At 43.9% G+C, this 13,919-nt stretch overlaps 1 protein-coding gene across 2 annotated transcripts in view; it reads left to right on the top strand.

Moving 5' to 3' along the window:
* BANK1 (B cell scaffold protein with ankyrin repeats 1) overlaps positions 1-13,919 on the top strand; it is a 1,011,739-nt gene that overhangs the window by 974,646 nt on the left and 23,174 nt on the right. For both annotated transcript variants that reach the window (XM_073589285.1, XM_073589294.1), the window contains one exon: positions 7,644-7,717. In XM_073589285.1, coding sequence (XP_073445386.1) covers positions 7,644-7,715 — 72 coding nt within the window. In that variant the 3' untranslated portion in view covers positions 7,716-7,717. The remainder of the gene's footprint in view (positions 1-7,643; positions 7,718-13,919) is intronic.

The raw sequence follows: 13,919 nt of genomic DNA, 5'->3' as shown, positions 1-13,919 counted from the left end.
TTATATTCTTCACATGTTGCAAGCAAAAATAGGACATTCATACCCCACTATCCGAGTTTTGCGACTAAAATAGAAGACAAAAGCAAATACATACAGAAAGTTAAACACAATTGTGTACACAGTGTGCGTGTTGTAAAAAAAATATTTTTTGCACAAATCGCTGTTGTAATAATCTAATATTAGAGTCATACACACCACCATACAGCTATTAGTTACCACCTCTTCAATTTTCTGTATTTCTGTATCTAGATAGTGTCATGTCCACCATGTCTGTCATGTCTGCCTTGTCTGTCCTGCCTCAAGAACCCCTGGAGTGGTGTGCACGCGCATCTCGTGTCTGCTATCTTGCATGTTCACTAGAGCAGTGTGCACACTCACCTCATGTCTGTTGAGCTGCAGGATGCCTGCGTTTCTGCTCTGCCTTCTGTGATCATCTCGTCTTGTCTAGAACCCCTGATCATGTGTCCTTCCTATGCTGCAGCATAGGCTGGTTCTGCAATCATCTCTGCATGTCTGGAACTCTGATCATGTGACCGGCCTAGGTTTCAGCACTGGTTCTGCAATCATCCCTGCATGTCTGGAATCCTGATCATGTGACTGCTCCCTGTGATCCTGGAGGATCTGAACTGGAAGTTCTCCTCTGATCTGACCCGGAAGTGGAGGTGCTATGCCCTATATCAGACTGCCCCTTCCTTTGCTCAGGGCCTGAGTATTGTGTTGCTTCCCTGCATGACTGCTTGGTCTGCTGGGTCGCTCCCTCTATTCTGTGCCCTTGCACTTTGCTCTGTCGTGCGTCTCTGCACACGCTCCGTGCTCGTATTACGTCTCTTGTCTATGTTCTGTAACCTTTTCCTTGACGTGTCTTTCTACACGTGCAGGCCACCACTCTGTACCCTGTCCCTGATGTGTCTCTCTACATGTGCAGGCCTCCGCTCTGTACCCTGTCCCTGACATGTCTCTCTACACGTGCAGGCCTCCGCTCTCTACTCTGTCTAGTCCCAAGGCTCTCCCTTGGCCTGGCTCTGGGCTTCGGCCTATGCTCCGCTGCTAGGCTCTGTCCTGGCGTGTCTCTCCACACACGCAGGCCTCGTCTTGTACTTTGCCCCTGGCATGCCCTCTGCATGCGCAGGACTCTGCCTCTTACCCTATGCCTTGTCTCTGATGTTTCATGCGCCCTTGCACTTTTCGTACTGGGCTTTGCCGTGCTGTTTCGCACGTGTCTCTGTCCTGTACCTTTGCCTAGCCCTGCCTTGTGGCTCCGTGCCCTCGTGCACACGCCTAGTCACCCTGTGCCTGCCTGTTGTGCCTCAGCCGGGCCTCCTCTAGTCATGCTCGCCTGTGTGCCTCAGCCGTGCCCGCCGTCCAGTGCTATAGTGGTTACCGGCTGTGTGAGCCGCAGCTGTGCCGCCTCTAAGTCATGCCCGCCTGCTTATGTCACCGTCGGTACCGCCTGCCGGTGCCCCAGACGTGGTTTCCGTGCTCCCTTGCATGCACGTTGGTTTTTGCACTGTGCCTTTTCATGCTACTCTTGCACAAAGCCTTTTGCTTACTTTGCTCTGCTCTGAACCCTGTCTTGCCTGCCGGATTCCGTAACCTGCCGACCGCTGCCAGAGGTCCGGACCTAGATGACTGCGGCCTGATGTCCGGAGCTGATTTCCGCAGTCTGATTCCTGGACCCTGTCAGTCGATGCCAGCACCCCGGATTCCGATGCCACCGTACCCTATCTTGGTCCCTGTCATGTCCTCTGCACGCGCAGGCCTCCGTCCTGTATCTCTCCATGGCGTGTCTCTTCGCACAGGCCACCATCCCTGTACCTGCCCCTGGCATGCCACATGGCATGCGCAGGCCTCCGTCCTGTGAACCTGACCTGGGTGTGTTCGTTGACACGCATCCTGTTTCTAACTTTGTCTTGTCTCCTTGCATGGAACCCTGGTTTGCTTACCGGATGTCCGGAACCTGCCGATCACCTTCAGAGCTACAGAACCTGATGTCCCGGTTGATCGTTGCCTGCTGTCTGGAGTCCGATGTCCTCGTGCCTCTGTCTACCATCTGCACGTACCATGCTTTGGGCCTCGGCGTGCCCTTGCATGCACCTTGCTCTATGTACTCTGTATGTTCACGTTTTGCACCTGTTATACCCTGAAGTGTTCCTCATGCCTTGGACCTCGGCTGCCCTTGCACGCATCTTGCTTTATGTACTTTGTGTGTTCACGTTTTGCACCTGTTGTACCCAGAAGTGTTCCTTAATGAAGTTTCTTTGAACTAACGTCTTGTCTCACCTTGTCTTGTTTCCCTGAGCCGGCCGTCTGGTCCAGCTGCCATGGTGGCTCACCCCCTTGGTCTTGCCCCTAACACTCCCTGTTTAGGGGGTGGTTCCTCACTAGGTCAGCTCTCCCTAGGTGGGTGGGTGCCACGGCCCAGAGGGTCCACTCATTCAAGAAAAATGACTCAGCTTAAGCTGACGCTCGTCACAGATAGGTTAAGGTCACATTGACCTTGATAAAATTGTGTTTGCATCAAAACGGGTTCAATACACTCCTAGGAGATTGTTATATGAGTTTTAAAATTATTTTGATATGATCTGCTCAACTCTAATGGTAATCTATTCATATAATAATTTTTTCTCTATATACACAGTGTATATATATATATATATATATATATATATATACTGTGAGGTAGTGCTGTCATCTAAGTAGGGGATTCTCGCTAGGCAGCGAACAAATCACATGCGGCACAGGTTTTCCATCAAAACATAGCAGTCTATGCGGTTTATTAGGCAGCATAAACTGTGACCAATAACATACAGTTCATTTCACCAGCATAGCGTCCATTACAGAGCTTCCCTCTGTTAAGCCTCTGATCATACAAGTTATGCATAGGAGGCTTCCTAGCCTCATTTATCTCACCCATGTCAGGGTCTCCACATGGTTCCTTCATTAATGCTGCAGACATCCCTATCCCTCCAGGGAACTCTCAGGCTCTGGCAGCCATTACATACAGCCACACACAGGCTGTAAGCCAGGAGCCAACTCTCCTCACGGGACCTTCTGCACTGGACCAACCAGGTCCCTGCATTCACCCCCTGTGACTCACCCTGGCCACATTATATCGTTCATAGCCACGCCCACTGGGTCACATGACTCTGACCTCATCACAGGTCCTTCAGGCATTTTCACACTCTTTACAACAGTGCTTTAAACACACCCCCTGGGTGGGTTTGTAGGTAACCAGGCCCCCCAACTCTCTAGTTACCTGGAGACTTCTCCCTTACACCTTGAGACAACACCTCAGCCCCACAGGTCGAGAGAACCGTCTCCATCTATCATACGGTCTAATGTCTACGTTAGGCCTCCCCCGCCCCCAGCAGTCAGAATATTGGTCATTGGCTTTGACCCTCCAGTCACGGTCTGTCTGCATCATCAGACCCTGTCTAGTCACCACATTCCTCTCTCTGTTTGTTCCATTCCCCGACCAGCTCCCCCGGTTGGTACGGTCATCAGTCTTAATCAGGCCAACTGTCTGGCCTGAGTCTGACTCATTCAGGGTCTCACAGGAACTACGGTCTCTCAACGTCATCCTGCCAGTCGAACTGAACTACCACTTGCTGACATTTTTCAGCCACCTTCCCTGTCACTTCTTGGTGGAACCCTTCGGGTCCTTACATCTTGGGATGAAGGCGGCCGCCACCTGGTATTCCATACTTCTTTATTAATTCGCCGGTGGTCCAGCCTCAACTGCTCAATTTCTTGCAGGTACCCCACTCGATACTCCATGAGCATCCGAAAGTCTCTCAGGCTTTCCACTGAGCCAACCACCATGATGGGAATCTTATCCACTTCACTGGACACCTGGTCTTCATCATCAGGAGGGATCCTCACCCTCACCACACCGGAGATACTCACAAAGGCCTGCATTACCTTCCCGGATCTTCCAATGATTCTTCCAATCAGAGCTTTGGGTATCGGAACCTTTCCGCAAACCCAGCCGATCCATAGACTCCTTCGCTAACTCTAGGCATCAAGCAGCCTTCATATTACTCCACCTGACCAGCTGTTTGGCGTGGAGACATTGTAAATGCATTTCTTTTAGGACAGCCACTCGGTTTGATGTATCTTCTCTGGCTGATATTACCACCAACTGCCGAGTCGCAGGTGCCCAGTGCACCTCACACGCTTTGACCGCCTCTTTGAAAGCCTCATGTACACCTTCCTCTGCACAGGCTTCTTGCATGTCTTCAGGTACCTGTATATATATATATATATATATACATATATATATATACACACACACTTGTGTAAAAAGTAAAGAAAACAGGAATACAATGATTTGGAGATCTCTTATAACCATACTTTATTTACAACAGAACATAGATCACAGATCATTTCATTTGAAAAAAATTAACTCATTTACAAATTGATGGCAGCATCACAACTAAACAAAAGTTACAAAATGGTTAACAAAAGCTAGAAGGTCAATTTTCAACTAAATAACATGATTGTTTCTAAAAAGAGCATCTAAGGCCTCTTTGACACATCAGTTTTTGGGCCATCAGTCACAATCCGTCAAGGTGTGAAAAAAACGGATCCTGTGAAGATTGTAAAAAACTGATGCACCGCATCCATTTTTTTGATGGATCCGTCGAAGCTGGAGCTGTAGGAATTTAAAGGAACAGGATTCTGGAGAGAGAGAGTTTTATGCAGTTGTGGGGGTTAAATTAAAGGAAATTCCGGGCATGCTCAGTTTTAAAAGACGGAATCCGTTGCTGGATTCCATCTTGTGACGTACAGCGACAGATCCAGTGCCCATGGGCTTCCATTATAGCCAACGACGGACGGCGCTGGATCCGTCGATGTCTGACTTTTTGACGTTCACAAAAAACGTTCATTTGTACATCGTCTCTGCCTGACGGACAAAGATTTTCTGACGGATCCGTCGGATGACGAATGAAGCGTGTGGCCATCTGTCACAATCCGTCGCTAATACAAATCTATGAGAAAAAAACGGATCCAGCACTGGATCTGTTTTTTTCAAAAAACAACGGATTGTGACTGATGGCAAAAAACTGATGAGAGGAAGAGTGTCATGACTCTGGACTGGATGGTTCAGCCTCCGTCCTGGTCAGGTCAGAGTTAATGCAAGTTCGCCTCTCTTTGGTTCAGGGCTGGCTATTTAATGCTGGGTGTTCCTGGGTCTGGTGTCGTTGATACTTCCGTTGTACTCGGCTAGTGTAGCTGACCCAGGTTCCTCAGTTAACTATCATTGTTCCTCTGTATGCTTGTGTTTATCTGTGTATGACCTAGTTTTCCCCTTGACTCATTTCTGTCTCCCATTTCTCTACCATTCTGACTTCTCTGGTTTCTGACACTCGTGTTCCCCCCTGACTATTCTCCCGTCCTGCCCTTTGGATACTGCGCTCCCTCCTGCCCTCTGACCCCCGGCTCGTTATTGACTTCTCTCTTGTCTCACCCTTTGGCTCCTGATAACCCCGTCTGGTTTTTGATCCTCTGCTCGCTTCTGACTTTGTCCCCATTACCACAACCAGCTGGCTCCCGTTCCGTCGCGTGGTTGGCTCAACCCCCATCGTTCCCTCTGACCTTGCGCATCCTGCTGGGCTCCGGTCTGGTGTGCATGGCACTTTGCAGTGCTGTCCCTACTCCCTTGCGGATCTGTGCTCTCTGCTAGCACCCCCTATGCTTCACCTCTGGGTACACATGCGCTGTGTATCATTACACAGAGTATTTCAGAAGGAAGGCTGGTCTGAGGTTCATGAGTCTGAACAACTGTCTCTAAAAATTCTGAAACACTGTTTACCATGCTTGTAGCAAGTAAAAAGAGAGTGGCACTCAACGTCCTTAAAATTCACTTTATTTCGGCAATTTTAAAACATCCAGGTCAGGAGAGTAAATGGTAGAGCAGAAAACTGGACGACAATCGTTTGAGGACCTGTTGAAGCGCGTGAGCGAGAAACGATCGTCGTCCAGTTTTATGCTCCACCATTTACTCTCCTGACCTGGATGTTTTAAAATTTTAAAATAAAGTGAATTTTAAGGACGGTGAGTGCCACTCTCTTTCTACTAGCTACATGGACCACAGTTATATTTTTTCTATGAGTGAGCATCCAGAAGTGTGTTTTGGGCAGCCATAAATTGGATTGGACATGCATAATTAGTCCAGCATATATGCTGCAGTGGTGCATTTTACTTTGACTGTTCACCATGCAATTGACAAGTGCAAGTTACAGCAAAGAATACATATTCCAGAAACACTGCTTTCTTCTCTGTGCCAAAGCTCATCTATAATGGACTGAGGAAAAATAGAAAACTGTTCTGTAATCAGATGAATCAAAATGAGAAATTCTTTATAAAGAACATGGATGCCGTGTCCTGCAGACTTACTAGGAGAAGGACAATCCTGCTTGTTATCAACACACAGTTTCCTAAGCCTGCATCTCTAATAGCCTGGGGTTGCATTAGTGCCTATTGAATGGGCAGCCTACACATCTAGAATTCGACTATCAATGCTGAACATTATATAGAGGCTTTCAACAACATAAAATTCCATCCAGACAACGTCTATTTCAAGGAAGGCTTTACTCCAAGACACTGCTAAACCACATAGCATATCCATCATAACAGTTTGGATTTTCGGAAGAAGAGGTCGGGCGATGAGCTTTCTGCCTGCAGTCCAGACCCTTGATGAACAGAAAACATTTGGCTCACTGCAAAACAAAAAATCCAGCAAAGAAGATCCAAGACTCTTGAGCAGCTAGAATCCTACATCAGACAACAATTGGACAACATTCCTTTCCCAAAACTTCAGCAATTGGTCTCCTTACTTCCCAGACATTTACAGACTGTTGTAAAAAGAAAAGAAGAGCAGATGTGACACTACGGCAGACATGGCCCCGTCCTAACTTTTCTGAGATGTGTTACTGCCACTACTGAAAAATGTCTAACTTTAACCTTCTGATTTGTGTTCTATGTTCTGTTGTGACGGAAATACAGCTATAACAGATTTCCAAATCATTGAAGTCTTGTTTTTTTACATTTTACACAGTGCCTAACTTTTCTTGGAATCGGAGTTTCATATATATATGTTTAATAATATACATTAATGAAAGAGTTACATTTTTGAATTCTTACCCAATTGAATTTTAGAACATGATGTTCCTAGTCTCAAACATCTTTTCTACATTTTTTAGCAGAATACAACAAAAAGTCTTTGTATAAAAGCATACCATTTATAATATTTACAGAACTTTATAACTACGAGATTTAAGGATGATAAATCAAACCATAAAAATCATGATTTGGAGCCTAAAGCAAAGAAACAAATTCATAAATAATGACGAATACAGAAGTCGTGGATCATAAGTTGGTGTGCCACGAGGCTTTTATGACATACTGTGCATTTTTAAAACAAAGATTTGTGTGTGGGCGAGGGAGTCTCAACATTGTGTTCAAAACTTTCTCTGGGAATTAATCATTCCATTTTCTTTTCTACATAGAATATTTAAGACTTGCTAAATTAATATGCAGTGTTGCTAGAAATGATATTTGGTTATTTTTCACTTACATTATAGCTAATTTTCTTTTCAATGTTTAAAATCACATAACATATTTCACTTTTGTTGTTTTAGCATTTATCTACTTCTTATTATCCATCAAAAAAAGACAATGAAATAGCTGGAAAATCACCGCATATTAAGTAATGGTGAGTAGAAGTGAAGTTGACGTATGAGTTTTCATTACTTAAAGATTTTGGCCACTACTTTTTTTTTATTGATGGACTATTATTAAGATAGGCCATCAATATCTGATTGTTGGGAGTGGCACACCTGGCATTTCGCAGATGAGCTGTTAGCTGTATCGGTACCGGCTGCAAGTTCTCAGATACTGCCGAACATGGCAGTTCTGTCAAAACTACAGGGGCTGTGGTCAGGACTTCAGATCCACATTCATTTGAATTATTAGTGGATGTGCAGGACTTGGTTGTGCTCACTAAAGAAATGACACAGCTGTTGGATCCCAACAGCAACCAAGAACTTCGGGCACCCCCAGCGGTACTAATAACAGCTGATCAGAGAAGGTACTGAGTGTCATACCCAAACAAATCAGATACTTATAACCTTTTCTAAGGATAGGCCATCAATAAAAAGTGGCCAACCCATTTAAACAATGCCATAATGGTACAATGTATAGAAATACAATTTTAAACAAGCCAATGTTTAAATCATATCAGTTTGACCAGTAGTAAGACGATAAATTTGTTTGGCTACTGTTTACTGCTCTGTACCAGTCATCTGGGCAGTTCTATAGTACTGAACAGCTGAACAGCTGCATCTAGAAGCAGAGTCTCCAGTCTTCAATGAAATCATGCTGACTGTTCCTGATTGCTGTTCTGATTAGGACATCTGTTCAGAAGATAAAAAAATTTATCACTCTTGGAAGACGAAGATGGGAAAACAAAACAAAGAAAAAATAAAAATGGCCTTGTCAGGAAGAGGCTAAACAGTTATTCCCAATATGATATCTCCTGACATATTTATATGTTGATAAGCACTGCTGTTAGGCCTCGTTCACACTTACCGTTTTTTTCACGTTTCTGCGGTGGTATTTTCCACGCGAAAACGCGAAAAATAAGCATCCCATGCATTCCCATGGGATTCCGCAATGCTATGCTAATGCTGCGGTTTTAACTGCGGCGGAATCGCTTCGTGGTAAAAAACGCAGCATGCTCATTAATTTTGCGGAATCACAGCGATCCCGCACCCATAGGAATGCATTGTTCTGCTTACTTTCCGCATGTGGCTGTGCTCACCATGCGAAAAGTAAGCAGAACATTTGCGGATGGTACCCACGGTCCGGAGGAGAGGAGACTGTCCTCCGGGCTTTGGGTACCATATCCCTGTAAAAAATAGAATTTAAAATAAAAAATATTGTTATTCTCACCTTCCGACGTCCCGCGCAGCCTTCCCGCCTCTCTCCACACTCTCGTTCCCAGTAATCCTTTGCGAAAATGCCCTCGATGGCATCTGTTCTCGCGGGATTGCGAAGTCTAGCGGTCATTCACGCGACATCATCGCGAATGACCGCAAGACGTCACGATCCCGGGAGAACGGACGTCATCGCGTTAATTGTCGCAAAGGATTACTGGGACCGGGAGCGTGGAGAGAGGCGGGAAGGCTGCGTGGGATGTCGGAAGGTGAGAATAACAATATTTTTTTTTATTATTATTTTTTACATTCTATCTTTTACTATTGATGCTGCATAGGCAGCCTCAATAGTAAAAAGTTGGTCACATTCGTCAAACACTATGTTTGACGAGTGTGACCAACCTGTCAATCAGTTCTCCAAGCGATGCTACAGTTCGCTTGGAAAACGCTAGCAATTCTGCAAGCTAATTACGCTTGTAAAATGCTAGCTTTTCAGTGGGAAAATCGCGGGAATTTAAAATGCGATTTTCCCGCGGAATGGAATTCCGGAATTCTCGTGGAAATTTCCACGAGAGTTCCGCTATGTGTGAATCCAGCCTTACAGGTGTTGTTCAAGTAAATTGCAGTGATGAGCAAAAGGGTAACAATGTTTTGAACTTTTGACTTTCAGGCTCTATATCTCACCATATGCTACTGCATTGATCGTGAGACAACCATCATTTTATAGACAATCATGTTGGCTCTCTCATACACAAGTTTGACTTGCAGCTATTTAGCATATGATTAGTTATGAAGATTCTTGTCATGTCACTGCATTGTTACTGTTTTGCTCCTAGTGGTGGAAAAATATTTTTCTTCCTGAATACTACAAAACACAAACTGTTCTCTCACTCCCTAATAGCTCAGTGTGTTATTAGATTGATTCCCAAGTGAAAGGTCATTGGTACAAATCGAGGTGCAGCCATGATGATGATTTCCCAAGAAAAATGAAACCGCATCATCCAGCTCATCAATAGCCGTCTCTTGGCCAAGCAAATTGCCAAAATGCATCATGTGACTGCCATGACAGTTGGAAGAATACAAAATGAAGTCCGTCCACCCATTCAGAAGCCAAAAGGTGGACATCCAGGCAAAATATTGTAGTCAACAAATCGGTTCACCCCAATGTCTATCAGTTCTGGCATGACAAATACGGCAGTGGAGGTAGCTCGTATGCTTCATAACAGTGAGATCACAGGAGTCGATGCAAGCACAGTGAAATGCACATTCCAAAGTCTGGAATGGTGGCCTGAAAAAAGGTGAAGAAGCCTCAACTTCAATATTGTCATAAGAAGTGTCGGTTGAAGTTTGCAAACAAATACTAAAAGTGGACATTTGATAATTTGAAACAGTTGATTTGCAGAGATGACATGAACGTCAATAGACTAGGCTATGATAGGTGCAAATGGGTTTAAAAGAAACAAGAGAAAAATGGGCTAATGGATTGAGAAATTGAAGGAAATGTCAAGTTTGGTGGAGGAACCTGATGATATGGGTTGTTTCACAGCCAAAGGCTTTGGATAGATACTTGACTAGAATCGAAGGTGGTGAGCTATGTGTGAGTATCCTACAAGATGAGTTACTTTGTACATTCAAGTACTATAGGTATGAAAATGGCGACATAGTGGTCCAACAAGACAACAACAAGAAGCATACGTTGAGATTGGCGTAGAAATAGTTCAGTGACAATGAAGTAGAGATGCTGGATTGGCCCCCATAGTTTCCAGACCTCAACCATATCAAACACTTGTGGGTAGAGTTGAAGAAAAAACTGTATACCTACCCAAGTGAGTTGACCAGTATGCACCAACTTTTGGAAAATGTAGAAGAGACCTGACATCAAATTTCAGTTGACACATGTTTGAATCTGATCGAGAGCATACCAATAATGATTCAGTGCAAAAAGACATATCAATATATGTGAGGCATTAGTTAATATTAAGGGCAAATTATGGAACCTCGCAAATCACATCAAGGGTCCCCACATTTATGAGTCCTATCACTAAATATCAAAAAGAGCTCACAGACACAAAAAGAGGACTTAACATAGTCCCCAATTTTAAAAAAAAAATCACAGAAAAAAGGCAGAGATGCTCACCTGCCCAGGCCTCCAAACAAATGCACTATCAGGGTGCAGTGGACCCAAGTAATGATAAAAACAATCACTTTCAATCTACCAAACCATGGAGGGGGTGATTGTCTGGTATATTCGTGCACAAGAAGATAATAATCTGTATGCGGCATTATTCACATACAGGTGATGCAGAGCATCTGGCTTACAGTCTATTAGTAACGCCCATACTTTTAGATCAGACGTGCTGCCCAGTGTTAACCAAAATCCATCCGGTGTGAACAGAGGCCACAGTTTACAGAGTCATCTGGACCCAACTGCACCCTGAAAAATAGATAAATACAGTGCAAAAAACATATCAATATATGTCTGGTATTAGTTATTAAGGCCAAAATATGGAAGCTCGCAACTGACATCAAGGGTCCCCACGTTAGCGAGTCCTATCACTAAATATCAAAAAAAGAGCTCACAGACACAAAAAGAGAACTTAACATCTCTGCCTTTTTTCTGTGATTTTTTAAAGCAATAATGATTCAAGCAGTGTTGAAAGTCAAAGGTGGATTTGCAAAATACTAACAAAATGGTAAAAATTTAAATTTAGATCTTTAGGAGCAAAACAGTAGCAATACAGTGACATGACAAAAATCTGCATAAATAATCATATGCTAAATAGTTGCAAGCCAAAGTTAAGTATGAGATAGCCAAGTTTGTCCATAAAATTATGTCTTAAGTTCAAAGCAGAAGTGGATAATGAGATACGGAGCATGAAAGTCAAAAGTTCAAAACATTGTTTGCTACCCTTTTGCTTGTCACTGTAAATAATAAAATTAAATTTCCAAGAGGAATTTAATGATTTAAAACTTATAAATAAAAAATTGCTCACCTGGCCGAATCCTTGGTTCTCCAGTGCAAACGACTTCATTGGTCTCTGTGCCAAAAATTGACATTCCATTCTCCTCTTACCACTAAGGCCTATGATTACCTTCAGCAGATGACACGAATGGGACATCATCAGCTGTACATCTGATGACATCCCATTCCATGTTTCTAACCACTGTGACCAAACATTAGTCAGATCACTAAATAATGGGATGATATCACTTCGCCTCACAAGAGAGATCCTCGGAGCACCATGGGTTGGTTCAGAGAGTGAGCATTGCTTCATTTATTATTTTATACCCATAAATGCCTGCCAAAGAATTTTTATTTCATTTAGACAACACTAGTGATGAGCAAGCATGCTTGCTACTACTAGGTACTCGCCTGAGCATCTCACTGCTCGAGACGCTCGGAGCTCGTCGAGTATTTCCGGGGTTGCTTGGTGGAAGCTCGGGTCCCCGCCCTGCATGTTTGGCGCTCTTTAGCAAGCTAATGAATATGCAGGGACTGCCTGCCACACACTGCAATGCCGCAGCCATGTTGGCTGTGGCATTACAGTGACTGGCTGGCCGCATATCGTCATCAGGTCTATATCAGACCTGGCACCGCCATGCTCATCACAGTCTACTCCGGAATCAGGCAGTGTAGGGAGTGTTGCTGCTGAGCTAGGGAGAGATTTGCTTGAGTCTTAGTTAGTGTAGGTATACCATAATATATTAGACACATATCCATCTCAACTAACAGTTCTTCTGAGGACTAATCCAGCTGCATAGATATCAAATTAGAAGTCACATTTAGAATTGAACTCTGCAAAGAACGTAGCGGGAGCAACTACTGAAGGCTCATTGACCCAATGGATAGAAGATGTGCCCGAACTGCTATCCATTGGTCAAGGAGCCTTCAGTAGCTGCTCCCTCTACGTTCTTTGCAGAGTTCACCTCTAAATGTGACTTCTAATTTGCTCTAAAAAACATTATTATGAAGCCCAGATCTGATCCTTTGTGCCCGAACTGCATAGATATCAGTGCTAGGCAGGCAGACAGTGTATGTGGCCGACTGCAGTGCATATAGCAAGAGGGTCAATTCCAGTTCTGTCTGCTGCATCTGCTTTTATATAAATTTCTAGACATTGTCCCAGGTATCAGGGGCTAGGAATAATTTTTTGGGGGTCTTAATCCTGATTGTTTGCTTAAAATGCAATATCAAGAACACCGTTTTTCTGCTCCATTTACTTGTTGGCACTTCAGAATACAGCCAGCTCCTTTCCATATTACAGTGCTAAAAATCCATGTATTTAAAACTGTGGTTTGTCCGTCACATATAAATGTGCTCAAAATTCTGCCATTTCTTGCCTCCATTTAAATTTTGCTGCAGTGTGTTAGCGAAGTTATTGACACCAGTTTGTTGTTAAAAATAGTAACCTACAGGTGAGCTATTTAAAACTGTGGTTTTCCATCACAAGGATCACATATAAAAAGTGCACTCAAAATTCTGCCATTTCTTGCCTCCATTTAAATTTTGCTGCAGTGTGTTAGCGAAGTTATTGACACCAGTTTGTTGTTAAAAATAGTTACCTACAGGTGAGCTATTTAAAACTGTGGTTTTCCATCACAAGGATCACATATAAAAAGTGTACTCAAAATTCTGCCATTTCTGGCCTCCATTTAAATTTTGTTGCAGTGTGTTAGCGAAGTTATTGACACCAGTTGGCTGTTAAAAATAGTTAACTACAGGCCAGCAATTTAAAACTGGTTTTCCGCCACATGGATCACATATAAGTTCGCTCTAAATTCAACCATTTGTAGTGAGCGTGGAAAATATTGTCCTCCATTTAAAATGGGCAAGGCGCATGGCAAGGGACGGGGAACTGGACGTGATGGTGATGGTGCATGCAGAGGCCAAGGCCATGGGCAAGCTGAAATTGTGCCACAACAAACACCCACATTTTCTCACCCAACCTTCCTGTCCCAACTACTAGGGGAACGCAGCAC

This window comes from Dendrobates tinctorius, unplaced genomic scaffold (assembly GCF_039654945.1).
Source record: "Dendrobates tinctorius isolate UK_male_01 unplaced genomic scaffold, ASM3965494v1 ptg000011l, whole genome shotgun sequence".
In the NCBI taxonomy this organism is placed as follows: domain Eukaryota; kingdom Metazoa; phylum Chordata; class Amphibia; order Anura; family Dendrobatidae; genus Dendrobates; species Dendrobates tinctorius.
The sequence above is the reverse complement of the archived record's forward strand: the minus strand, read 5'-3'. Positions and strand labels throughout refer to the sequence as shown.